At 45.3% G+C, this 25,876-nt stretch overlaps 1 protein-coding gene across 3 annotated transcripts in view; it reads left to right on the top strand.

Annotated features, from left to right (window-relative positions):
- Positions 1 to 1,143: 1,143 nt before the first annotated feature.
- The window catches only part of LRRK1 (leucine rich repeat kinase 1), a 76,826-nt gene continuing 52,093 nt past the window's right edge, over positions 1,144 to 25,876 (top strand). The window contains exons 1-5 of one of the 3 annotated variants that reach the window (XM_061371227.1): positions 1,144 to 1,268; positions 4,473 to 4,684; positions 22,434 to 22,597; positions 23,230 to 23,401; positions 25,333 to 25,515. In XM_061371227.1, the coding sequence (XP_061227211.1) occupies positions 4,618 to 4,684; positions 22,434 to 22,597; positions 23,230 to 23,401; positions 25,333 to 25,515 (586 nt within the window). In that variant the 5' untranslated portion in view covers positions 1,144 to 1,268; positions 4,473 to 4,617. Of the gene's footprint in view, positions 1,269 to 4,472; positions 4,685 to 5,073; positions 5,640 to 17,851; positions 18,004 to 22,433; positions 22,598 to 23,229; positions 23,402 to 25,332; positions 25,516 to 25,876 lie in introns of those variants that run through there. The other 2 variants (XM_061371228.1, XM_061371229.1) reach the window with 2 other exon arrangements.

Below are 25,876 nucleotides of genomic sequence, written 5' to 3'. Positions count from 1 at the left end.
TTCACACACAGAAACTGCAGCATGTGCCTGCTGGCTTACCCTTTAAGCAGTCACTTTTGTAAGTTATGCCATTACAGTAAGCTGAGGGAGAAGGAGAGCAGAGCTGCAGCTGGCAGGGGCAAGCAAAGCTCCTTCCAGTTTAAAAGGCTGGGTAGATGGGAGACAGGGTGCTAAAACCAGGTACCACTACTGTGGCTGCAGGTAAAAGCAGGTTAGTGGGACCTGAACACAGGTGAAAGCACCAGAGAAGACCCATCCTCTATCTCCATGATCACATCAAAGAAACACTCGAGGCAAGCCTCAGGCTGCATGCAGCCATTCCATGAATGGATATGGCTTTTTCCACCCTCAGGTGGTCATCAGAGATCCATTTCTTGGTACAGACCAGGGAAGAAAAAAAACCCCTCTGTATCATAACAATATGGTATTCTGTAAATTATAGTAATTTACAGAATCACTATGGATAACAAAGCAAAAAGCATGCAAAAGTGGTCTTAGTACACCCAATGAGCGGGGAAAGCAGAGCAGTACCAGGCTTGTTAGAGGTTCCTGTACCTGGGGGTGAAGGGGTTTGTGATGGGAAAACGATATTCCAGCTGGAGCACGGCCTGTCCACCTCCTTCGGAAGGAAGGAGGCAACCTCGCCTTGCTTTTCCAAACAGGAGCAAACTCCCTTCTGGGGAAGGAGCAACTTCCAAAGAAAGGAATCTCGGATCAGTGCTGCTACCGGTAAGGCCCGGCCGACTGATGCTGACAGGAGATTGGCAGCAGTGTTACGAGCCCGGGGAGCTCTATGGCAGCAGGTTGTGAGGCCGAGCACCCCCTGACAACCCGCTGTAGCTGAGAGGGTCCCGCTTCACCCCCTGCAGCTCCCAAAGTCTGCTTTTGCCCCAAAACAACCCCAAAGAGCGGGGACCCGGCGGACAGCACTCGCTGCTGGTCCCGGCTGGACAAGGAGCCCAGAGGGGCAGCCCAGGGCCCTCCCTCTCTTCCCCTCTCCCTCCGCGTCCCCTCAGCCCTCGGGCGGGGGCGAGGCGCGGCCCAGCCCGCCACCCTCAGCAGCGCCCGGGACCGGGCGGGCCCTCAGCGGCCGCGGGCCCGGTGGCGGAGGAGGCGCCGCGCCGCTGCCCCGCTCCTTTTCCTTCCTCCCTCCCTCCGCCTCCCGCGCCCCACAGCGAGGCGGGCGGGCGGCCGGGCGCCGGAGGAGGAGAAGGAGGAGGAGGCGGCGGCGCGGCCGCAGGGACCCCGCGGGCCCCGGGACGCAGGAGGTACCATGGCTTTGCTGCCGCTTCGGCCTGGCCGCGCCGCGGGCACCTGCCCCGCCGTGAGGGGAGGCAGCGGGACGGGGGCTGCCGGGGCACGCCGGGGCTTTTCGTGTGGAGAAACTCTGGGGGAAAAGCTGCTTCAAAGTACAGTAAAAGTGCGGAGGGAGCTTGGCGGCGCTGCCCGCCCCTCCCCGGCCCCGGCAGGCGGAGAAGGGCCGCCCCGCCCGGCTGCCCCGGCCTTGGGGAGGAAACACTCGAGGCTTGCTCTGAGGAGAGCTCGGTTTAGGGACGCGGGGCTGCGGGCTGAGAGCGGCTGCTGCCGGGCTGTCCCCGCTCCCCTCGGCCGAGCGGCCACCGAGAAGGGCTGGGAAGGCTCATGGGACACCTCGAATGGGGGGGATGCCTCATTTCCCCTCAGTGTGGGGAGAAGGGCGGTTGGCACTTTCTGCACAGAGCAGACCGAGGGACATGTGCCCCGCCGGGCTGGGATGTCTCCAGGCAGGAATGAGGCAGGCCGTGTCGGTTCCAGTGTGTGATGGCAAGCGGAGGAGCCCGCAGTGCGTTTCCCATCCCGAGGGTGTTTTGGGGCTCTCTGGATCCGTGGTGGTACCTATTGCAGTGCCCAGGTGGGCTGCTCGGAAGCAGCAGGTGATTGGAGCGGAGAACTGGAGTTGTGGCATGTTCCTGGTGAGGTGGGAAGTGATCCCGGTGAGACCGTGGTGTGCATGGGTGCCTTGGTGCCGTTAGGCACTGTACACAGGGGGAGACTGGCCAGGCAGAGTGGAGAGCAGGTCCTTGGGATGCTCCAGGCGTGCTTGGATGCACTGGGACACTGATGATAGCTGCGAGGAGCAGGTCTCAGGAGGGAACTGGGAATGTGTGAAGTGGGATCTAAATCAACCTTCAGGTGTGTTCTGCACAGTTCACATTGCTCCTTCTGCAGAGCCCATAGGATCCCTCTCCCTAAATTAGATGAACACACGATGTGTGCTTGTGTCACAGTTGGGTGTATCTTGCTTAAGGAAAAAGCACTATTATTATATAGACAAAGGTCCTGAAATACGGAAATGCTGCTTTGATGGGTGCTGTGTGGCATTAGTATATGTGGCTACAGCGTTTAGTGTCCTACCTGAAGTTAAAGGGAACTGATTATCAAAACCACAGTATTATTGTCCCTGACAGTGTTTTCCTTTCATTGCGTATGAGGAAAGTTTCAACCTGAGGAATAAACTGAGTAGAAAGATAAGAATCAGGAGTGGGGTGGTTTTCAAGCCGCTAGGGTCCACAATGACCCCAGTGGGGTCAGTTTGTTGTACGACTGCTGTGAGTGCACATGGTGTGCCCCATCGTACAGCAAGGAAATGCCTCAGAAACCAGCATCTGCTAAAAGAGCTGGTCCGTTGGTCTTTGCATGGGGAAGTATTTATTCTTGCTGAAGCTGCTCGGTGCATTTGTAAGTGAGGGCGCAGGGGAAGCAGCTGCTGGAAGCATCACATCCCTTCCATTTTCAGAGTTAACAACCTGGACCCCTTTGGGGATCTTGGCATGTTCTAGGGCAGAATCAGGTCCTCCACTGCCATGGGCTCAGTTCACCAGTTCATGTGCTGGATCTGGGCTTACAGACCACCTCTATCTCAGCCTCCTGCAGCAGCCAGAGCCTCCTACATGTGCCCAGCTGCTGCACTGGGGTGCAAGAGCTGCTGGGGCCTGACCTGGGAGGTGAGCAGGCTGGGATGTGGAGGGAGGGATGAATTGATGCTCAGGCATCTGCATCCATCTGGAGCTGCAGCCATCCTGCTGCAAAGGAGGTGTTTGTGGCGTGTGTATAAGTGCTTGCATGCAGCCTGGCCCAGGTCTCTCTGTCCATATCATTATTTGCCATATGGCACCCGAATTATTTTTCTCACCTCTGAAAAACACCAAAGCACCAAACCACAGTCTGTGGTCAGCATCCAGAGCCTGGATTTCAGGCTCTGTGCAGTGCTTGGGCTGTGAGTTTTGGTTCCTGCTGCCAGGCACCACAAAGTAGGGGTCATCAGAAGCTGAGTTTTGCTGCTAAGTGCACTTTAAAATTCAATTATTTGCCTAGAAATAATTGATGTAGCGTGCAGGGACTTTTAACATTGTCAGATGGTGATTAAAAAACCTGTGAAATGGGGGAAGAGCAGAAAATTCCCTGGAGAATGGTGATGGGTCAGTGTATTTTTATATTCTCCTTGGCCTTTGATCCCAATGCAGGAAGCCAGCTCTGCTCAGGGAGGGTTAGGGATACTTTTGGCTCTTACAGGCTGAAGAAGGATGTGGGTTACATGCTTTGGCAAATTAGAACCTCTAATCAAAACTTCAGTATCGCACACCTGATGTGAGAAAAACCAATAGCAGTCAAAGATGAAGGGCATCGCATTACGTTTGAGAGGCTTTTACTCACTGAAACTGAAAGCAGAAAGTGAATGGGCACTGATACTGGTTGGGCACACACTGCAAATTCACTCGTACTTTTAACCCCTGGGGAAGATGAATTCAGAGAGAGAAAATTCCAGGTTTGCAGTGATAAACAGGTAAGGAGATGGAAATGCCTTTGGAGACCGAGCTGTGCAGTTTTCTGCTGGCTGTTGTGCAAGGCAGTTCAGAAGAAGCCAACTTTAAGAGCTATTCAGGGCCTGATTTGCCTCCTTGAACATGTTTGAAGAAGCCTGAGGCTTCTAGGAGCACTGGGCAAAGGGGAAGGAGCTGATGTGTCTCTCTTAACCCTCTTTTCTTTTCTACAGAGCACTCAGTAACCACATCAGTATTTCTCAGTTTCTCACGGTGGAGTCTTACAAGAGCCGCAGTCTTCTTTGTGGACGGGAAAGGTTTTGAGGTTGCATTTAGGATTTTTCCAGCTGCACTGCATGGTTTCAATGCTCTGCCTTTACACTAGCTTGTGGAGAATCTGAAACTGCAGCTGTGACCCCTGCCCACCCCCAAAGACTGAGCAGCTTCAGCAGAGAAAGATTGGGAACATTATCCTTCTACAGCAGAGATGTTAGTCTCCTCTGTTAATTCATGTTATGCTCTTAACAAAGCTCTTACAAAAATAATTGTATTTATAGGATTATAAACGCATTTCTGCAAAGTAACATTTAGACAACTGCATTAGAGTGCAGAGGAATAAGCTTCATGCAATTTCTAGACAATTAATTTGTTTTGCTGTTTATTTTTAAACAGAGCAAATGATGTTTCGTCAGGATGGTGCTTACTAACAGCCTCTGCTCCTGCGTTTACTTGACGGAGATCATTCAGCTTTGACAACACTTCTGTTTTGAGTGCTGCAGAAAGTTTGTCTGTTGGATCTTCACAACTGTGACCCAGAATGTACTGGTGTGTGGGAACTGAGGAATCCGCTGTTTGCAGAGAGAGCAACATGGATCCACAAAATGGTAAATGAGAGGATTTCTTTTCTTTCCTGTTCAGACTGGGAGCAAAAGGTTTTAAGAGTGGCCAGCTGCCACTGAGTTTCAATGACATTTAAATGTGTGGAAGATCTTTGAGTGATTTGAGCCCTAATCATTGAAAATGTATAGGTTAGAACAAGGAATTTTACTTCCAAGGAGAGTCATGTTGAACTACTCAGGTGGTAAGAATAGCATTCCTCTGAAGACTGATTTTTCTCCAAAGGCCTACGGAATTAGTCAATATATGTATCATGTCTCACCAGTTCCTAAATATGTTTTACAAGATCTGTGCTTTTTCAGTGTGTGAATGCAAATATGTTCCCAGCCGCTGATGCAGTGTGTATTTGGGGGATGAAAGCTGCTAAAATCAGAGCATCATTCCTCAGGCTGAACCTGATATTAACCTTCTCCAATTTTATTGTCAGCTTTGATTTAGTGGCGTGCAGCGGGTTATTGTTGGCTAGGTTGGAAGGTCTGCGTTCATACAATGTCATAAATCCATAGTGGGAATTTCTCTTTAGGAAGGACATATGCTTCAGGTTGCTTCTTGTGGATTTAGTTTGTTTTCTGAACAGCCAAATTATTTTTGGATAGCTTTTATCACTGAAACCCTCAGCTCCTCAGAGCTGCTGCCTTTCTCTGAGTCAAAACCCAGTTATGCTCCTGCAGCAAGAAATAGCCGCCTGGTTATTGTATAACGGTATTCCCCCCTTGCAACAAGCAGTTCATTAGGAGGCAGCATCTGCGTTTTAAGTGTGGGATGAAGGTGTGTTTGACGCTTCGTAGTGAGTAAGCAGGCTTCAGCAGAAGCTAATGTTTTTGCAGCCTTATTTTGGATTTTATCAGCAACTATGATAGTTTATTCAGAGGCCGCCTTATCTGGTTTGAAGACGTTCCTCACCAGCGTCACAGGGAGCTCTGGGGACTCTTTCCTCTCTCCGTATGTATGCTGCTTATTCTGTGATACTGATTTTTCTCTTTGGTTTTGCTTTTGTTAATCAGCATTGTATCTTTCTGTAATAATGAGGAGCATTTGGTTATTGCATATCCTTAAATTCTATCTTCTGAGTTTCTCTCTGGAAGAAATTCTCTCCACTTGAATACTAAGCTATAAAACATGAGAAGAATTTTAATCTGTGCTAATGATTCACAAGTGTTAAGAATTGCTAAATTTTTGCTCTGCAGTAGTGATTTGACAAGTTTTTCTCCCTGTTTAAAGATACAGTAAATAAAACAAATTGGTTTAGGAGTGCATAATGAAGTGAAAAGCAAAAAAGGCAGATCTACATTGTAAGCTCAGTTTTTGTTCTGGGAACTTTATTACATGCTTCTGTTATGTAAATATATTCAGTTAAACTGGTTAACTGGAGGCAGACAAATCGTACCGGTATAACTCTTCTATACCCGTCTGGGTTATTGTATTTGATAAACAGTGTTGGAAGGTTGGCAAAGGGATCCTATGAATGTTTAAGATTGAGTACTGCTCTGGTTGATTTGTCTTTGTAAGCATGCTGTACATGTTTAAACTCTTTTTTATTTCAGCCTTGTTTGAGTCCTGCCAAGAATAATTGTCATTAGCTGGCTGGTCCACTCCCTAAGTTAGCTGGTCCTTGTTCTGCATTTGGATCCTATTACAGAGCTTGATGGCAGGAATGAGGTGACTCATTCAGCCTCCACATCTGAACCTATTGTTTACACGATTTATTAACAATATAGATGCAGCCTCCTGCTTCCATTCAGTGGGAACCACTGGGAAGTGGAGTGAGATCACAGATCATTTCTTTAATGCCGATGACCTCATTAGTGCTCCCAAAGCTTGGAGGCTTTCTTGGGGGGGCAGGAAGGACAGGGTGGATGTGAGGGGTTTAACAAACAGCACGCCAGTGCTTGTGCCTCAGTGATGGATCAGTGCAGTGTTACTGCTGGAGGCACCTTCCAGAGGGTACCAGGACCACCCGCTGCCTTGATCATTTAAAAGCCTTAAGGTTTTTAGGGCTTCCCCCCCCACTCCCCCTCCAGCCAGGTGTCCATGTGGAGAATAGGTTCACAGCATCACTGACTGGGTAGCAAATGTAAGACATGATGCAAGGGCTCACCTTACTGCTTGCGTCTCCTTTGCTACTCCTCTTGGCTGTGGCAGTGATCTTGCCTGTATCCCAGCAGGATGCTCAGTTACCGTCAGAGCTGTGCTTCAGAACTGGACCCTCTCTACCCTCTGGCAATGGTGCTCTGCTTGACTCAATACCAGCTGAGCACCTGCTGGTCCACAGAGAGGATTTGTCACTGGAGTGCAGAATAATGCTCCGTTCCGGGTACAGTCAGCACCTCCCTTCACTCCTCAAACCCTGCTTCCCCTCTCCTAGATGTGTTCATCTTGCCCTAATTAAAAGCAAGAAAGCAAGCAGAGATATGGGGGTGGCTGTAGCTTCTTATGGAACACAGGGTTTGGGTTTTTTAAACTTGATTAAAGAGTTCTACATAATGTAGTGGAGGTGACATAATACCAGGCTTGTAAGAAATACAATGTAAGCCCAGAGATATCACTGTATGAATGCCTAAAACAGAATAGAGAGTCATCTTTCTGTGGGCTGGTTGGTTTCTTTGAATCTTATGAAATTTTACAGCTAGGATTTAATCCTCACAGGAGATTCTAGGGGACAGTTCAGCAAAGGTGTAGAAAAGCAATCACTGTCTGCTGAAATGTAAGGGCAGTTTTGTTAAAGAGCTTATTGCTGTCTTACTGAGGATTTTGTTCAAAGTCTCAGTGTTCATGTGCCGCTTGTTTGTGTCTTGGAGGTGGAATTGGATTATCCTTCAAGCACACCAGAGGGTGTCTCTTTCCTCCTTCTAAATCTAGAAATGGGCATTGATAAGGGTGTTATGTTGTAATGCATATAATATTACGTATTAGGGACTATGATGCCAATGATAGTTGCTTGACATTTTATAGTAGCTTTGCACATATTAACTAAATCAACCTTCACAGTTTCTTTTGAGGCAAATCTGGTTTAAGCTGGCGACTTCCAATTTCCTGTCCATGGAAGCACAAGTAGACATGGGCAGAATGCCTGAAAAAGAGACCTCAATATTAAAATGAGGGATCAAACAAGTGACCAGAATATAACGGCTTGAGTTGGCATTTGGAGTGGACCGAAGACCCTTAAAGCTGTGCTTCACAAGTGCTGTGGTGACCCAGCAGCTCCCAGGGCCTTGTATTTTGTTAGGAAGAAGGTACTCACGATTGTAGTGACCTTTGCAACCCCATCTGGGCCATGGCTCAGCTCAGTACTGACTCAGAGGGAAAGCAGCTGCCTGGGCTGCTGCTTCCTGAGTCGTAGAAGTCTCCAGTGCAAGTAAGAGGAGTTTAACTGGAAGAGTTAAAGAGTCATTTTAACAAGAGGGACTGCCCAGGAGCGAGTGCAGTTCTATGTGGAAAGTTGCACAATGGATTGAATGGTGACAGCTTGAGGTTAGCTAATAGCAACTGAAATGGTTCATTCTCTGGGGACATGGCTTTGTGTATGCCTCGTCACTCCCCGGTTTGCATCAGGGCAGAGCATCTGCAAATGTGGCCCAGGCCTTCATCAGAGGCTTTTTGAAGAGGTGACAGGGTCTGTCTGTCACCAGGACTGTATGTGGAGGGATGGAAACTTAGGGAGACTGTGCCCTTGTTCTCCCTTTGGTGCTTACTGGCTAACCCAAGCTTGCCAGGCTGTCAGTGTGAAATCTACTTAAAAAGTAAGTCTACAGGAAGAACTGACTTCTTTGCAGCAGTAAAAGCAGCAGAGCTCACCCGCTCCAGGGTGTGCATGTAAATGGCCTCCAGATCATTTTTGGTGTCATTTACTGTCATTTCCACTGTTGTTTTTGTTGCCTGTGAAGGGCAGGAACTGGCATTTGCTAGTGAAAATATCTTTGCTTATAAATCTTCCCTGTTGAATAGAGGAAGAAGGGAAAATCAGTGTTGGCAGCACCACTGGTGTCACTTTGTTCCTCGTGAAATCACCATGTAAACCTTAAAACCTTTACAGCAGCTGTGTGTATGGGGCTTGGGCTAGGTCTTAGGGCATGTTGACTTAGCCCCATCTGTGGCACGTTGTGCTGTGTAACAGGGGAGATGTACTTGCACCCTCTGTTCTGCTTTTTCCATCCACACATTACCCTGTAGTAAAATTACCTTGAGCCTGCTGCAACAGCAGGGTGGTGAGAAGGACAAGGAGAGCATCTGGGAGATGATTTGAGCACACAGAGCACTAGAGACCTGCAGTGTGGTGTTTCCTTGAAGTTCTGTATAATCAGAGTAAATGAGCCTTGAAGGTTTTCTTACTGCTCCTTAAGCTGTGAGTCCAAACAGCAAATTGAAAGTATTCCTGCAATCAAAAAATGAAAAAGGCAAAAAATAACCAGGTATCTTATGTGAGTTAGTCTTACTGCATGATGCCCTGCAGAAGGAGAAGTAGGAAATGCTAGGCAGGAATAGGAAGTACACTGGTAAAGCAGTAATAGGCCTGTATTTTTAACCCTATTTAAATACACAAGTGGTGCAGTCTCACACAGGGCCAAAAGCTGCTGTGGAAGGCCAGCCTGCAGCAGAAAATGCATGTGGTTAAGCTTGTCCTCCTGTGCAGACTGTAACAGAGCTGCATATTGCACCATCTCACCAAGCTGAGCCTGGGTTGCTGAAAAGGGCAACAAATGCTGGAGTGTTTACAATTAGGAGCCTAATTTAAGACATTCTGAACTGATTCTCAGAGCCTGGATACTAAGCTGTGTTATTCACACCCACCCTTAGAATATGTCCCTTCTGTTTTGAAGCGGAGGCATCTGGAAGAGCCATTTGCCTTTGAAAATGTCTTCATGTGCGTGTGTAAAATGGGAGTTTGGCTTGTGGATGTTGCATCCCTCTAGAGTCAGGGAGGTATAAAGCAATTCTTAGGTCTTAGTAGTGGCAGGAACAGCTTTGTCCAGATAAATACCATCAAAGCCAGCCTGATCTTGAACTTGTGGGCTGTAGCTGCTGGGAGTGCCAGCAGTGTGGTGCAGACCTTAGGAAGCTAAGTGAGCAGACAGTCCAACCTGAGAGCCAGACTGATTTACTGAGAGTAGTAAATCATTGATCTTTGAGCAGTACCTGGCATTATCTGCTGCTGTACAGCTTTATTTTTCCACCTTTCGGTTAAAATGTATTTATGGTGTTACAATATCATACAATGTAATGCAAAATGTATTTATATTTACACTACATTAAGATGTAACTTATGATAACTCAATCAAGAAGCCTAGAAGAAAACAAAGCTGAGGTGATGGGGTAGTAAAGAAAACCCTTTGCTCTTAGACCCTGTACCCTGGGACTACTTAATGATGTTACTAATGTGTGATTATAAGGTAGCTCTTAGGGGAGGGCTGACACCATGGTCATAGAGCCATTGTCCTCTGTTTCAGTGGGAATAAGCAACTGATAGTGCTCCCACCACCTCAGTCTTCACCAGGCCTGTCACTGATTTAGGGTTTTGTCAGTGAAGTTGCAGGTGATTTTATACCTGCACTGAATAAAGTGCTATATTTAGTCTTCTCCGAGGTCTTATCCTTTGGGGCCTTTATCCAAAACCCATTAAAGTCTTTGCACTGACATAACAGGCTTGGGACCAGATCTTAAGGGATCCTCACAGCATTAAGTCTGCGGTTCGTTTGGTTTTCATTTGTCTGATCAATAAAAGGGCTGCCAGGGCACTGCTTGGCAGGAGGCAGGTAACTGGGAGGAAACATTTGCATTGCTCACAAGGTGTGAGGGATGGATTTAATTCCATTCAGCTCCCAATCTGCTGTATAGAATCATAGAATTGTTTAGATTGGAAGAGACCTTTAAGGTCATCAAATCCAACTCTTAACCCAGCACTGCCAAGTCCACCACTAAACCATGTCACTAAGAGTCACATCTACATGTCTCTTACAGGGATGGTGACTCAACTGCAAAGTCTGTCTCTGAATAAGTTTTGCTTCAGATTTTACATCAGTTTAGACTCCTTAAACCAAGTCGGTGTGCTCATTAGTGGGTCAGAAATTGCTTATTTGCATGATTATGTATCAGCACACCAGCAGCCCTTTTATGGAAGCTGCTGATAGTTTCACAACAGAAGTGTGCCCATGCTTTGAATTTGTGCCTTGCTCTTACTTGGAGGGAGGACTTATAAAAGAAGTCTTTAAATATTAGGGAAAGACCTGAAACTTCATGAAGCTTCACGTGTTGCTATGGAGAAGCTGGCAGGACTTGGGGTCTGCCATGGAGCTGTAGAACCTCACTCTCTTGGCTCGCCCTCTCTAGCTGGGGAGGGTGGCAGATCAGTGGTGACCTTCAGGAACTTCTCAGCTGCAAAGACAAGCCCCACATAGCGTCGCCCAAGGGTGAGGGAAAAGGTCAGGCTGCTACAGGAAGGGCAGGAGGAAGGAGAAGGGTGAAAGGAGGCAGGGACTGGGATTGGGAGCTGGAAGAGCAGCTTGATTTCATTTCTAATAGTCAGTCTCTAGCTTCCAAGTGTAAAGGTTGGGATTACGGGTACTGCTGGGGAAAACTCAGGAGTCCCAGGCTGTCCATGGCTCCTTTTCTGTGCAGAGTTGAAAATCATGGAAAAATAACCAACCAAAGCAGTGATTCAAACGAGAAGTCTGGATAAATTTAGCTCAAATATTCTTGGTATGTTTGTGGTCGCTGTGGAAATTACATCACTGCTTGTTTAAATGATCAGAATATCACTTGGAAAACTGGCATGGCTACCCGAGGAGAGCTCAAAATGAAATCTTTTCAGAGCATAGATGTCTTCGGAATTGTTTCACCTGCAGTTAGTTGGTTTTGGGCTTGTTTTATTCCCGTCTGGGTTAAGGAGTGTTTTGACTAGAGCTTATTGCTGCTTAATTGAAAAGCCACAAAGTTTAGTGCTGATACACTCTGAAGTGTGATTATCTTCACATAAAAATTCTGTCTGGGGACTCAGTTTCAAAAAGAGTGCTGGTAATTGCTGAAGACAGGACCTCCTCCAGAATCTGCCTGCTCCTCTTTCTGTTTTGCACATCAAAGAGCCTTTGAAAATGCTTTTATTTTTGCGTCAAACAGGAACCTTCTCTTTTTTTTTCAGTAACACTAATGGACAGAATCCCTTTTCAGATCTCATCTGTAGCTTGGAAAACAAAACAGTCTGGCTCCTTAAAAAGTCCAGCTCCTTAACTGGGCTTGTTTTCAATGTCACAATTCTCCAATGTTCTGCACCTTGAACCTTTCACACTGGTGTGGTTTCAAGCTCAGCTGGCAACTAAGGACCACTCAAATCCTTGCTCACTCCACCCCTACAGAGAAAATGAACTCTATCCCAGCTGAAACCAGGGCACACATAATGGCAGGGTGGGAATAAAAGCTGTCAAATCAACGTCATTTGCATGGATTTGGCCAGGTTCTCATGTGCTATGGATCAGAGTTCATTATAGGTTGGTGGGAGGGGGATGAAATGTGATTTGCTTAAGCTTGCTGTCTCTACCTTGGAGCAGGTATCTAAAAATGCTGTGGGCTGCAGTAGGCTCAGAGCATATGCCTTTGTTTGAACATAGCATTCTCATGGGCAGAATCCTTGTTCTCTCTCCACTGAAATGAATGCTGATATTCCCAGACATCAGGAAGACCAAAGGAAAGTATCTCCCCCTTCTTCCTCTCTGCAAATGCAGGCGTTTCGTCTCTGCTGCTTGTAGGTTTTGTCACAAGTGAAGGAAGGTTTTAGTTTCTTTGGTAGCCCTCATTAAAGCTTTGGCAGCATATTGCTGTGCGGCCTGGTTTGTGACCAGCACTGTCTTGGCCAACAGCAGAGGTCTTTTTATCAGGCTTTCTTTTCTGCTCCAGACACAACTGTTAAGGTAACCTTCCCTCTCAGATATTTTGTCCTGGAAACTGGCATCTCAGTGGATCTACTTTCATGGAAGCTGGTGGAAGTGCTCCCACTGTGTTCAGTAGAAGCTGGAGTGGAACCTCTCTCTCTCTCCACTGTTTTATTGGGGTTTTATTTTCTATTCCAGGCTATTGTGTTCATCTCTTTCCTCTGATGCTCCTGCCAGCTCTGCAGTTCCCTTTGCTTTGCTGTTGCCAAACTGGCTGTTCAGCTTCCTTGATGCCAACCATATCCAGTATCTTAATTGCGTTTTCTTTTCTCCTGCATGCAACACATGTATCTAAACTAATCTAGAGTTGTTGTTGTCTTGGTGATAAATGAGAATTGGGGATAGCAAAGGGTAAAGTAGTTTATTTAGCAGACAGTTAAAACACATTGATCTCTGTCTAACGTGTACTAAGCTTGCATTTTGCTGTGTGGGACCCCCTCAAATCTCTTGAAGAGCTTTTTCTCTTAGATGTGTCTGCTTTTTCCTAGGTCTATCAGTTTGTTTAACAAAAAATACTCTCTACAGACTTCCATTAAAGTAGCCTGTGAAGCTGTTATCATCTCATGTGTTAGTGCTTGGTAACTGGGTTAACTTCTGCACATGTATAACTTGGGAGCACAGGCTGTAGGGTTGGAAGGAGTGTGTGGGTCAGTATGCTGGTGTCACACCAGTAAGTCTTATTCAAGGCCTGTTTTAAGCAAATTAACTTGTCTGTTCCTTCTGCTTTTCTAGAATACTGTTCCTCGTTTCTCCAACACTTCAAACTTTCTTCTAACTGGCAGCCAAAATGTGTTCATACCCTGCACATAAATAACTCTTCTTCCCTGGTGTCTCCCTCTCCATGTATTTATAGACAGTACTCCCAGCTCCATCCAGCCTTCATTTTTCCGGGCTTTTTTTGTCTGTAGTCTTGTAATTAGACTTGCTTTGATTCTTTTCCACCTCTTCCAGATTCTCTTAATATTCCTTGAGCACAATAAACTGGACTTGTGCAAGGTATTTTACACCTTTTTAATGTAGCTTTCCCATTTTTCCCCTCCTTTCTGGCTGGCCTTTCCAAAACCTTCATATGTCCAGCATCTGCCAGACCTGCTCTGGTCCTTGGGGAAGGGAGGAAGGATGCATCAAAGGTGGCAGCAGCTACCCAGGACCCCTGCCATGTGAGGGAGTGATGGAGAGCTGGGCTTGCTGCTATGGCCCAAGAGGACATGATGGAGCAGCTCTTGAGCTTCATCTTACCACTTTAAGCAGGTTTCTCTGAAAGCCTCACTGAGGCGTGTCTTTCCCAGTAGCATCCATGGAGTTTCATGGGGATAGAGAGGCAGATGTTGGCTGCTTCTGTGCTATTATTTTTGACAAGCAGTTGGGTTGGAGTGCCTTAAATGGGTTTTCCGTTTAGGAGGGTGTTTACACGTGTTACTGAAGTAAAACATAAGCTTAGGAGCTGCTTTTCTCAGCTCAGACAAGCTGTGAAATTGCTGAATGCGTCTTTAGTAGAGCCAGTAGAAGACTTGGACTTGGAAGAGACCTGGTCAGAGACCTTGGGCCCATCCTGCCCTCATACGTACACAGGGAGTCTCTCCCTGAACTCTTCCAGATACAGGCTCCCAGAGCTGGGGCTAAAAGCATTTGCCTCTTTCTAAAGCTAGCTTTAAATAGATGTCTAAGGAAGACGTAGCAGAAAGGGGCTGGCCATGACATGGTGCTTCCCCAATGTGAATAATTGACTTTTGGTTTAGAAGGATGTTGAGCAAATTATTTCTTTGAAAGAGAGAAAATGAGTGATGTGTAGTTTGTTTTCCTTCTGATGAAAGCTTGAACATTAAGGAAACGTTTCCAAAGAAACCAAAGTTAGCCATGAAATTCTTGTTTTATGGTGTTTCAAATGAAATCCAATCTTGGCTATAATGTTTGATGCAGTTGGATGGGAATGGTCTCACTAGAGACATCTTTCATCCTTTAATAATCCTCTTTCCAGGCATGCCTGGAAATGGGCATAAAGAAAATCCAGAAGCGTTGTCATACTTCTGCATGCTTAATGTATATATTCCAATTTAGAATCTGGAAAGCCAGAGTGGCATCGCCGGCCTTGCCTGCAAAAGCAGCGTTCTGAATGATTCAAGCTGTAGGATTGGAACCAAATCACTGAGGCCAAAAAACAAAAATAGAAACTTTCACTTAGAGCTGAATCATTCGTAGTTTTGATGCAGCAATTGGCTCTCTGGCCATCTGCAGTAGTCTCGGTTCCCTCAGTCTCATTCTCTTAGGGGTGGAAATGAACAACCTCAGTGTTCTCTGTGGGCTTTGCTGATCCTTTGCACCCAAAAGAGGGCACTACTGGGGGTACCCCCTTCTCTGCGAGAGCCAGCCTTTGCCCTGGGCTTGCAGGAGGTCATCCCTGTCCCATTCCTTCTCTGCACTGTGTCTACCAGGGGTGATGAGACAATCTGACCGCTGAGAAGTGCATTGTGGCCTCTGATGCTCTGAGTGCTCCTATGGTTCAAAAGGGATGAAAATGTACACATGAAGCTGCTTAGGCCTGACACTTTTACTCAGTGGAGGGAGTAAAACCATCACTGTTGTCACCAACAACAGCCCAGTTCATAGCACTGGTAAGCTAGAGAGGGCAGGGTTAGCAAGCGGCTGGCTGCTTGTGTTCTGTACCCAGCCACTGGGTGGGAAGTGGGAAGGCGAAGAGGGAGGAGGAGGCAGCAGCCCTATGTTTGCTGTCTCTGCTGCCATTTGGGGTATGGTGGTTGCCTTGGTGTTACCTACTGCAGCTAAGGAAACTATAAATGGAGAGGGGATAGCTAAAGGTGGGATGGGGAGCAGTGGGAGCCTTATGTGCTGTATGCACAGCCAGGCAGGGATTTGTGTGGGGTTTATCAGCACACAAGAGGCTGGCTGCAGCACCTGGAGCCCAGTCGCGGTGCTGATCAGAGCCTTTGCCCTGATTCTGTGATGAAGGTTACATGCCTCCTGCCCGTCTTCCATTGGATATAGCTCAGGGCAACAGAAGCGGTGTACACACTTAGAAAACAGTCATGGGGGAGCACCATGTCTAAGGTAGGGTTGTCCTGTTGCAGAATGCAAGAGAAGAGCCATGTCCCGGGGCCATCACATGTAATAGCCCTGTTCCTTTTCCCTTGGTAGCTGCAAGTACAGTTAGTGATCCCAGACTTACTTTTCCAAAGTGATTTGCACACTGACATGATGGGTTTGCTCTCGTATTCCGGTGTGTGCACTAACTTCATTGCCTTGTAACGGCTGTGTGTAGCCTCTTTTGTACTTCAGCAAAGTAAGAATAACCAGCTTAGTTTCATTTTAACCTCTTAGACAATACAAGTCATTTCCAGAGTCCCAGGGATCTGGGAGGCACACACACAGATGCAGCAGCCTGCTCAGACCTGGTGGAGCTTTTCAGCCCTGTCTCAGTGCTCACCATGGCAGAAGGACAGACAGACAGCTTCACACAGCCATCCAGGCATTGGCAATACTGCCCACTAAAGACTGCTGAGTCTCAGTGCTGCCTCTGTTTAGGGCTTTTCTGTCCCCTCTTCCCCCATTGTACTGGATGATGGAGAAATGATTGTGTAAGTGTGGAGCTAAAGCCTTTGGAAGCGTCTGATTTTCGTAATTCAGTTCTGGAACCCCTTAAAAAGGCAGGAGTCCAGAGCATTTTTCCATCTGGGACTTAATATTTTCCTTTCAGGTTTGCATTAGCAAATACTTGTTTCCTTGCAGGTTAGGAGTGTTTCTAAATAGAAAATGTCCAGTGGCTCTGGGGATAACTGGTCACTTCGCATGGCTGTAGCTAAAACTGTCAGAATGCCCTTTACAGGATCCTAAATGCTTACTGGAAGATGTTCAGTGCAGATGAGCACTTGGTGTGCATGGTACTGGCATGCAAAGGACTTAAAAGTAAGTCCAGATTATGCAATAACAAGTGAAAAAGATCCCTTCAGTCCTGGAGTTTTGTCTTTGAAGCGTTCTTCTGTGTTTCAGATCTGGTCTTTTGTGGGGTTATTAAGTTTCCTTTTGGGGCAGTGAGCATTGATTATAAGCAGTGTTGTAGATGTGGGTGTCTTTTGTACTCAGTGCATCATCTTTTCCACTGCCTAGGCAGGCAGATCTTGGTGTGGAGCCGCTCCTTTAATTAGCTGAAATAATAGATGTTTGGGTGAAATGGAACCACAAAAAATAAGCAGACGAAGCCTGTGGAGGGTTCCTGCTGTCCTGGGAAGCTGGCATGTCTCACTTGTTGTGAAGAGAGATTAATCAGGGTCAGAGGGACATGGCCCGATTCTGGTGTAGTCTGTCTAGCGGCGGTGATAAATTTCCCACATAAAACATCTTGGTTGGATTTACCATGCCTTTCTCTGCTTGCTTTCTCACAGTGGGGTTTATAAGTGGTTCTGACCAGTTTTGAATCCTTCCAGGTACATTTTACAGCCAAATTGGTTGAACCATAGGTATTTTGCCTACATCTGAGAGCAAGGTGAAATAGATGATAGGCTTCCTACTGCAGGACCCTCCTTTGAAGAGTTCTGGGCTGGTTGTCTTATTAAAGAACCCAGGTTGTGTTTTTTCTTCCAGTCTTGGGAGGGGAATTATTTTTCAGTATCTCAAAGATTTCCAGAGGATTAAAACATTTTTCTTACCCATCTAAGTGGGAAGTGCAATGTAGGGCAGATCCATCATCCTTTGAAATCACTGGAGGCTTCTTCTTGGCTGTTGTTCAGTTTATTAGTCTGAAGTTTCTCAAAGCAACAGAAGATACATGGGTCTGTTACAGAAAAAACATGGCTTTCTGTTAATTTTGCAAACCAGGTGGCCAAAGCTTCTCTAAGGTGGTGTCGAAAAATATTCAGCAACACTTGGGGATTTTCTAAGCATTTTGGGGTGGTTAGCTTTAAATATTCAACATACCTTAAACCTCATCTCTGTCCCATTTTTTATTTGCTCTGTGGTAGCACTCAGGAGTCAAAATGCAGAAGATTAAGCTGGTAAAGGTTAGCTGTAGCCATCTGGGGCTGCTGAGGAATTAATGTCTGAGCTCAGCCCAGAGGGGCAGCCTCCCTGCCCACCCCCATCCCCAGATCCTCTCTGAACCAGAGGCTTGGATTTCGCTGTAATGGGCCATGGAGATGAAAATAACTGTCAAGGCTCAAATGTAGTAGTTCATTCAGACAAAGCAGCAGCCAGGCAGCCAAAAGACATTACATCCAGTGGCCGCTGGAAGAGCTGCTTGTGCAGAAGCAGAGGTGGATGACAAACAGTCCAAGGAATTAATAGCTTAATTGAGCATCACTGAATGGGATGCTGTGTTAAAGTCATCATCTTGATTTGTTCCTGTCTCTGGAAATACCTGCACACATTATGACAAGGTCAGTAGCAGTTTTAAAGTTTTATTATTATTGTAATTCTGTTTTTGGAGCAAGTTAGCTTCCTGCCCTATTTTATCCTACATTAAGCATCTCATACCTTTCTCTGCTAAATAAAAATACCCTTATTCATTGCCAAAGAACTCCTGCTTTATCAAAGGAACTAGGGTAGCATGTACAAACTGTGAGTTAATGTGTCAGAGAGAGGAATGCAGTGATTTGGGATATAAAGGTAATAATCATCTTTACAGTATCTACAGTGTGCTGTTTTGTTGTGCAGCCATTTGCTGATTCACAGCATTGACCAGCAAACCCTCACCTTGTTACTGAAGAAGGCACACTGTCAGTTTAGAGATTTCAGTTTGGTTTTTCTTCACTTCCTATAATAACAAGGCCTGAGACAGAGTGTAGCTATATATAGCTCTGAAATTCTCATTATATCCTTTATTAATGATCATTCCTTGATATTCTTTAATTGTTTTTGTTTTGATTCTCTTAGCTGGGTCAGCAGTCTGTTGCTCTTTACTCTTGCAACCTTTGAATGGCAATAAAATAACACTGCTTTGTTTCACTGGTAACCTCTGTTTCCATTTGAATATATTTTAGAAGAAAATAAGTCTTCTCTGTAGCTTTTGTAAAAGGCTGTTAATGCAAAGCCAAACTTAAGGCATTTCCAGTGTATAAAACAGCGAAATCTAAGTGGGAAATATTTCCAGAGTTCAGTGTTTCTAGTAGCCTTTTACTACAGGAATATCCAAGAAGTACTGCTAGAATATCCTAACTTGCTATGCTGTTTTGCATGTAGCAGTGTGCACTGTCAAACAGTAACACGGACCTTTCTGTGTAAAGTGCAGAAGCCAATTCCTAAATACATGCAATCTAAGAATTAAAAGCACTTTGTTACCTCCAGGCTCAGATCCTCAGCATGTTGCATGATAAACAGTGTTATTCAGCTTCAGTATTGCTCTCGCATCGTGTTATGCAAGGCTGTATGCAAGTGAGGTGACCTTTAGGAAAGCCACAAAGAGCTCATGTAAAGAGTGTGAGATTTGTAGGGTTAAAACCATAGGCAGAACTTTGGATTGCAGCCCAGTTTTCTGCTAAAAATGGCTGAAATATGTATTGGCAAAACTTTATTTCCAGCCTACGTGAGTGCCAGTACTGATGATAGTTCAGTCATGCAACTTGTAGCAATAAAACAGTTTTAGCCAGTCGAATATAATTTTCCTTTTTTTTTCCCTACTGGTTAGTATAAATTAAGCTTGTGAAACACGCTGTTTCCTATTTTCCATCTGTATTTCAGAAGTCAATATATCACTTAACTAAGCTACCAGGAAATCTTCTGTGAATTGGGTAATTTGCTTGGCAAGATGCTTAGCTTTGCCATGGATGGCATCTGTGGTTTTTGGGAGCTTAGGAATGGATAGTCCACTTCTCCTTGTTTAACCTTTGCAATCTCAAGTTAACTTTGACATGGACATGTGAGTCCAGCAGTTGGTTCAGGGCAGGCTTTTTTATCTCTCTGTAGCTCATCAGTTTTGCTCTTTTCAGGCTTGTAATCACTTCAGTCTCAAAGTGTTCTTTATGCTGAAGACCTTGGGAAGCTTTTTTCCTCAGGTCTTAGGCAGGAGGTCAGTTTACTCTGCAGAATGCGATCATAGGGAGAGGTTTTGATGACAACTACATAAGAAACTTGAATGATGAGCAACATAATCATTCTGCCAGAATATTTAAATAGAAAGAGGTTGGTTTCAAACAGTAGAATTGTTCAGGTCTCCTAGATTCAATGAAGTTTTTATTGATTCCCGTTTGATGGATGTTCAGATGTTCAAAAGTAGGCAGCTTTGGTTAGTTCAATAAAAATTTGCCTAAGACAAGATTAAAATTGAGTTTAAGGACTAAAATTAACCCCAATGACTTTGATTAAACTGCCAGCTAATTCTGGGAGCATGCGAACTCCATGAAGCCAGCTGTTTGTGACCTTCCCATTCCTGGAGAGCCCAGAAGTCTGCAGCAACATATATGAATAGACGGCGATGGTTGATAGCCAGCCCATGTTCTCCAGATGGTGATGATAGTAGCAATGGTTGTAACTGAGCCATTACACTACAAAGGACTTTTGAGGGGGCCAAAACTGTAAGAGGAAGCATGACACATTAGCTAAGTAGTTTTGTGAAGTAGTCATTTGTTAAAACACAGAAGCGGTTTTGGCATTAGGGTCTGGCTTGTGGAGTTCCTGCTTTCCTCAGTAACAACATTGTGGTCCTTCTTGTGCTGCCTGGCCAACTGATTTGGTATTCCTCCCTGCACAGTGGGGCAGTTCCAGTAGGAGAGGTGGAAAATGCTCCTGTAAGGAGAGCTCTGCTGTGCAGTGCGTGAGACGTTGGCTGGAGAGGTCTCTAATTAGGTGAGGAAGTGACACCAGCATCTCCCAGATCCCGAATGAATCTGTGGCCACAAGATGCTTGTCCCCCACCTTCCCTGGCCATAAGAAAGAAGAAAGATGGCCTTGCTCTGTTATTTGACGTAAAGATGTGCCTTTATGTGCAGAATGGCTGCAGATGTGGGGTCTTGAGTGATAGTCCTCAAAATCAGGATTGAGGCTGGAAGGAAGTAAAATTTGTCCCTCCTTTCAGCATTTCTTTAGGAACAAGACTAAAGTTGCTGTGCTCTGTCAGCCCCGATTTGCCATGCTTCCTGCTCAGCTTTCCAGCTGTTTTGTATCTCTGATGTGAGACATTTTTTCCTTCAAGGGGAATTCCAGTGCTTCTCTCTAGGTTCAGGATTTCATCACAGAACATTGAGCGCAGGGAGGCTTTATGTTCCAGTAGCTAGTGTTTGCTTGGATCTGTACTTCAGACTGAAGAACTGTTTTGCTTTAATGTTCTCTCTTCTGCCACCTTTTAAACAGTTACTTGCCAAGGAATCATTTGCATTTCCTACCTTTGGTGTCCATTCAAAAGAGAATTAAATCATATCCAGTATTCTTAGTGATCCCTTACAGTGTGTGGTCTGCTCTAAAAAACTGGTCCAATGGATGAATTTCTTTTCCCATGTACCCCCTAAAACTGTGGAATTATGAAGGCACTGCACCTATGAACATGAACTCTAAGATGCTCTTTGTTATACTGTAAGTGTAACACCACATTCACCTGCCTTGATTTCTGCTACTCGTCCTTTACACGCTGTGCATCATCTGAGAAAGGTTATTGATGTGGGCCCATTTTTAATGGCACGAATCTCTGGAGCCATCTCCAGTGTCTGAGTGATTTGAGCTTCATTTAAATAATTGATGAGAAGCGTTAGTCAGAATCTGTTGGTGATTCAGACTGCATTATTCAAAGATACTTACAGACAGTTATAGATTGGTCCAAATTTACTTCTTTTTCCAGGCTGCACTAAACTAGGCTCTGTATGACATAGCTGTTTACTGAAAAAGAATAATCCCTGTTAACATATATGAAAATCTGTGGATTTAAGGGCTTTATTTAACCGGTTGCAAATAGCAATAATAATAATGTCTTAGCAGGAAAAAAGTGAGTAGGAAACGGTTTCTTTTCAAGTGAAAAGTGCTTCTTTTCTCTGCCTTGCTTGTTGTTCAGGAGTGGACCTGAACATCTCACTCATAACTTAGTGGCTTTCCTGCAGCTTTCCCTAGCCTGGTAGCTGGGGGTGGGTGGATGTAAGACTTCATGGCTGCCTCTTCATCTTCACCACAAGCATCTTCTCTAATGGCTTGTGGCTTTTAAGCTTTGACGTGTAAATGCTCTTGTGGCTCCTGAGAGCATTTTAAGAAAGAAAGACTAGCCTAGGAGATTCTCCATGATTGATCACTGGGCACCTTGAATAATCTCCTTTTACTCTAATTCCCAGAGTAAAAATACTCCCAATTTCTTTTCTTTCACGTTCATTGAGGTGTATAAACCTCTGGTTGAAAGTGCTGGAGAAGGACAGTGGGGTTCTATTAGGCTGTTGTCAGGAGCTGAAGTGTGACTGAAGTGAAGTTAATGCCAGAATTGCTTTGCAGGTCATGCAGGCTCCTTGCTGCTTTAGAAGTGCTGCGGCTCTCAGGAAAGCTCTTCCCCTCTCTGGTTCCTGCAGCAGGAGGTTGAGCATGGTGGCTGCTGCAGAGCCTATGTGTTTGTGAGCTTTCATGCTGTGCTTTGGAAACCACCTCTGGGAGCAATTGGGGAACTCGCTATCCCTGTTAGTTTCATGTCCGTGTTGGAAAGTACTTTACCATGTTACTACTTTCTTTTATCAGGCAAAAAAGTGTTCAGGTTTCTCCTTTTTTTGTTGTTACTTGTGTGCAGTAAATATTCCACTGAAAATAATTCACCCCGTTTTTTTGCTGCCAGGATGCAGTGATGTTGCAGCTGTACATGAGTAATGACCAGATACTACTTCACCCCTCTTTTCAATCCCTATTGCAGGAACTGTGGACATGGGTGGCAAACAGTCCACAGTTGGTGGAGTCTCTGTCATTCAGGCACCTGTGACAGAAAGCATTCAGGATGCTTACAAAGCTGGAGACACCAGTAAGGCCCAAGAGTTGATTAAATTGTCATGTGAGGAGACTGCACTGCAAGTGGAAAAGGTAGGGTTAGGTTACTGCTCTTTCTCAAACTGTGTTGGGAAAGAAACCAATATGCCAAACCGCTGTCTTCCATCGTTTCTCATGCAGAAAATCCATTCAGGTATATATGTTACGTTGGTACTGGAGGGTCCCATGCATAGCTGCTTGTGTCAGAAACACATGGTCAGATACAGTATTTGCCCTTGAAAGCACTGATCAGAGAAAGCAGTGATCAGAAAGCACTGCTCACTGATCAGAGATAAACCCCAGGGAACAGTGTATTTAGGAACAGGAGACTGCAAGGAGGGGTGCTGGTGCTGTGGCCACAAAAACAGGGAAATACATAAGAAGGAAGCAGTTCATAGACTTAGCAAAAAGTGTGTTCCCCCATCAGTGGAAGGATGGTCAGTGGCCTCCTGGGAAGTTTTTCCTGCATGTGTTTGGAACTATATTCTCTGCACCAGGTTCTGACTTTAGAGCCCTCTCTTTGAGCCTATTCTTTATGATTATAATGGCTACTAGTGTTTATGACATTCTCAGTTACAGCACTATGCATTTACATTGGCACAAATAGATATATAGCTCTTGAAATGCTCTCTTCCTCTGCCCACTCCCTTTACAGAAAATGTATTTTGCTCTATTTTCTTTGCCAGTGTCAGCTTTTAGGTATTGCAGCAGCATATGGAGATCTGCAGGCGGTGAGGTATTTACTGAAGGAAGCGTTAGTGGTGTTACCAACAGAACCTAATGATGACAACGCAGCTGTGGTGGCTGCATATTTTGGACACAAGGACATTGTGAAGGAGCTGCTGGATTCCTTGCGTGGTAAGCCTGTTGGGTTGCCTTTGCCTTTCCTCAAGCTTGTTGGTAGCTGTGTGCTGTAGCTTCAAGCAGGCATTTGTTTTTTCATGTTCCTTGAAAGGGGAGGGACTGAGCCCTGGGAAAGTGCGAGGAGGGATCTAATCTCTGCTGTGTTTGAAGGGAACTTCCCCTGTGGGGGAAAAAACACATGCATAAAAATATTCCCTGTTTGCAAATTGGAAGTGAAGAAAGATGCCGTGGAGACAATTCATTCCCATCAGCCTGCACAGCTGGGCGGCATCCCAGACCCTACAGAGAAATCAGGGGATTTCAGGAAGCAGCATCATCCCACTCTGCTGATCCAGCAGACACGGTGGTGCTGGGAGGAAGACTGCGGCATGACTGTCTGGCTGGTAATAGTTTGGGTGCACAGCTGGCAACGTGCTGCATGCTCTCTTGTTGGCATCTTGTTCTGACTGTGAGGGGAATTCCTTCTTTAGAATCATAGTATTTTAATTAAATGTTATTATACATTATTTAATAGCAGAACAGAGATATTTTTAGACCTGGACATAATTCTTAGAGCAGCTGTGAGGGCAGAGGGAAGAGCATTTCTCTGAGTCAGGACCAGGAACTGTGTTTGGGTCCCTTGTTGCTTTCTTGATGTAGGATATGGCACCTGCTTCTTACTGGGACCCTCTATGGATTCAGGTTCTGTTGGTCCTGCACAGCGGCCAGAGCAAAATGCTGTCTTGACCTCAGATCAACTCTTAACAGCTAAGCTAAGCCTCTGCAATATTTGACCTGAATATAGTTCTAGCTCCTCACTGGAGCTATGCACTTGCCAGTGTTCTCAATGAGAACAGGAATTACCTGTTGGGAAACCTGCTTATTCAATGTTCTTATACTGTTAGAGCACTAATAAGGGAAGAAACTTTCCAGTTTGGGGGTGCAATTAAATGTAATATTTCCTTCAGCCAGAAAGGAGGCTGAACAGCAATGGGTTTGTAACCTAGTAGCAAAAATTATATTAATATAGTGCTCTCAGTAATGAAAAGTGACTTAAATGGTTTCTGGAAACTTAGCTCAGCTTAGAACTGATCAAATTCCCTTCAGCTCTTGCTTCAGGGGATCAAGGGAGGTGCTCTATCCAAACAGCAGCTTTCAGAAGTTTTTATGCAGGAGTTTCTATTCAGTTCCCTGGGAAGTCACATAGAAAACAATCCCAGGGCTTAGGAATAACTTGCATTAATTTGCAGTTTGGCTGATGCAGAGATCCTCTGGCTCAGTGTGAGCTTCTTGTGGCTTACAGCTGATACGGAGCCTGTTTTTGGTAGCATGAGGGTGAGTGATTAAGTCAGGTTGTTAAGAACACAAAGAGCAATGGGATTTCCACATGGAGAAACTGCAAAAACGTCCCCAAAAGCTGGCACGTAAACTTGGGCTTGTGGATGTTTCTGGGAGCATTTCAAAGGGGATGTGAATTCGTAAAGTAGATGGAGGTGATATTGTGCATCAGGGAAGATTTGAGGACTGCTTATTGTTAGCAGAAATAATCCTGTCCTGGGCAGTTAGTTATATGCACAGACTTAAGTACACCTAGAGGAGAGCAGTGTTCTACTGGTAAAACATTAATTCAGCAAAATAAGCAGTTTGGGGATGACTAAAACATTAGCAAATTCATGCGGAAATCAGGACATGGTACTTTGGTTTTTAGCCTTAAATGGCATTTGTCTAATGTCTAACTAATTAATTGGTAGGAAAGGATTCACCCAAAATGAAGTATTTCAAGGGGAAATGAACCTTTTTTTCATGGGAGACATTAGGGTGCAGTGGAAATCTGCTCCTTAGTCCTCAGGGGCTTGACCCTGCTCCCCTTGCACAGCCGTTTGTGGATGACTCTTGTACATCACAGCCTGCTGGCATCAACCAAGTCAAATGCTGTCTCTTTTCAGCAGGTCCTAGTACTTGCCAACAACTCCTGAACTGGATGCTGGCCATAGCCTGCCAGCAGGGACATTTGGACATAGTGAAACTCCTAATTCGTGCATACAGTGCTGACCCAGAGAGCTGTGCAGTCAGGAAGAATGAGTTTCCAGTTCTTATCCGGTTGCCCCTCTATGCTGCTATAAAGGCAGGTATGTATGTGCATGCTTCAAAACTTCTTTTTCTGCAATGCTTTTTAAACAATGGGCTGAGTTGTTCACATCTAGGAAGGGATTAGTGTGGACTGGCTTGTCTGGAATTGTCCTGGATTTCCAGTGGGATAAATGAAATAAAATCGGCTCTGAATCTTTTGACTTAGCCAAATTTAAGTCAGGGCCTTCTTAAGTTACATTACTGTAAATACTGAGGGGCTGAACTTTACTCTGTAAACTCCTGGGGAAGAGACCCCTCAAAAATAGAAACTTTGCATGTAAAAGTGTTATTGTGATGGACACTCTGGCAAATGTGCTTGATTTAGGCTGAATAATTCACATTTCAAACACAGCTGTGTGT

This window comes from Neopsephotus bourkii, unplaced genomic scaffold (genome assembly GCF_033783945.1).
Source record: "Neopsephotus bourkii isolate Nb327-2 ecotype Australia unplaced genomic scaffold, CSIRO-AGI_Nbou_v1 NB_1572, whole genome shotgun sequence".
Classification (NCBI taxonomy): domain Eukaryota; kingdom Metazoa; phylum Chordata; class Aves; order Psittaciformes; family Psittacidae; genus Neopsephotus; species Neopsephotus bourkii.
The sequence above is the reverse complement of the archived record's forward strand: the minus strand, read 5'-3'. Positions and strand labels throughout refer to the sequence as shown.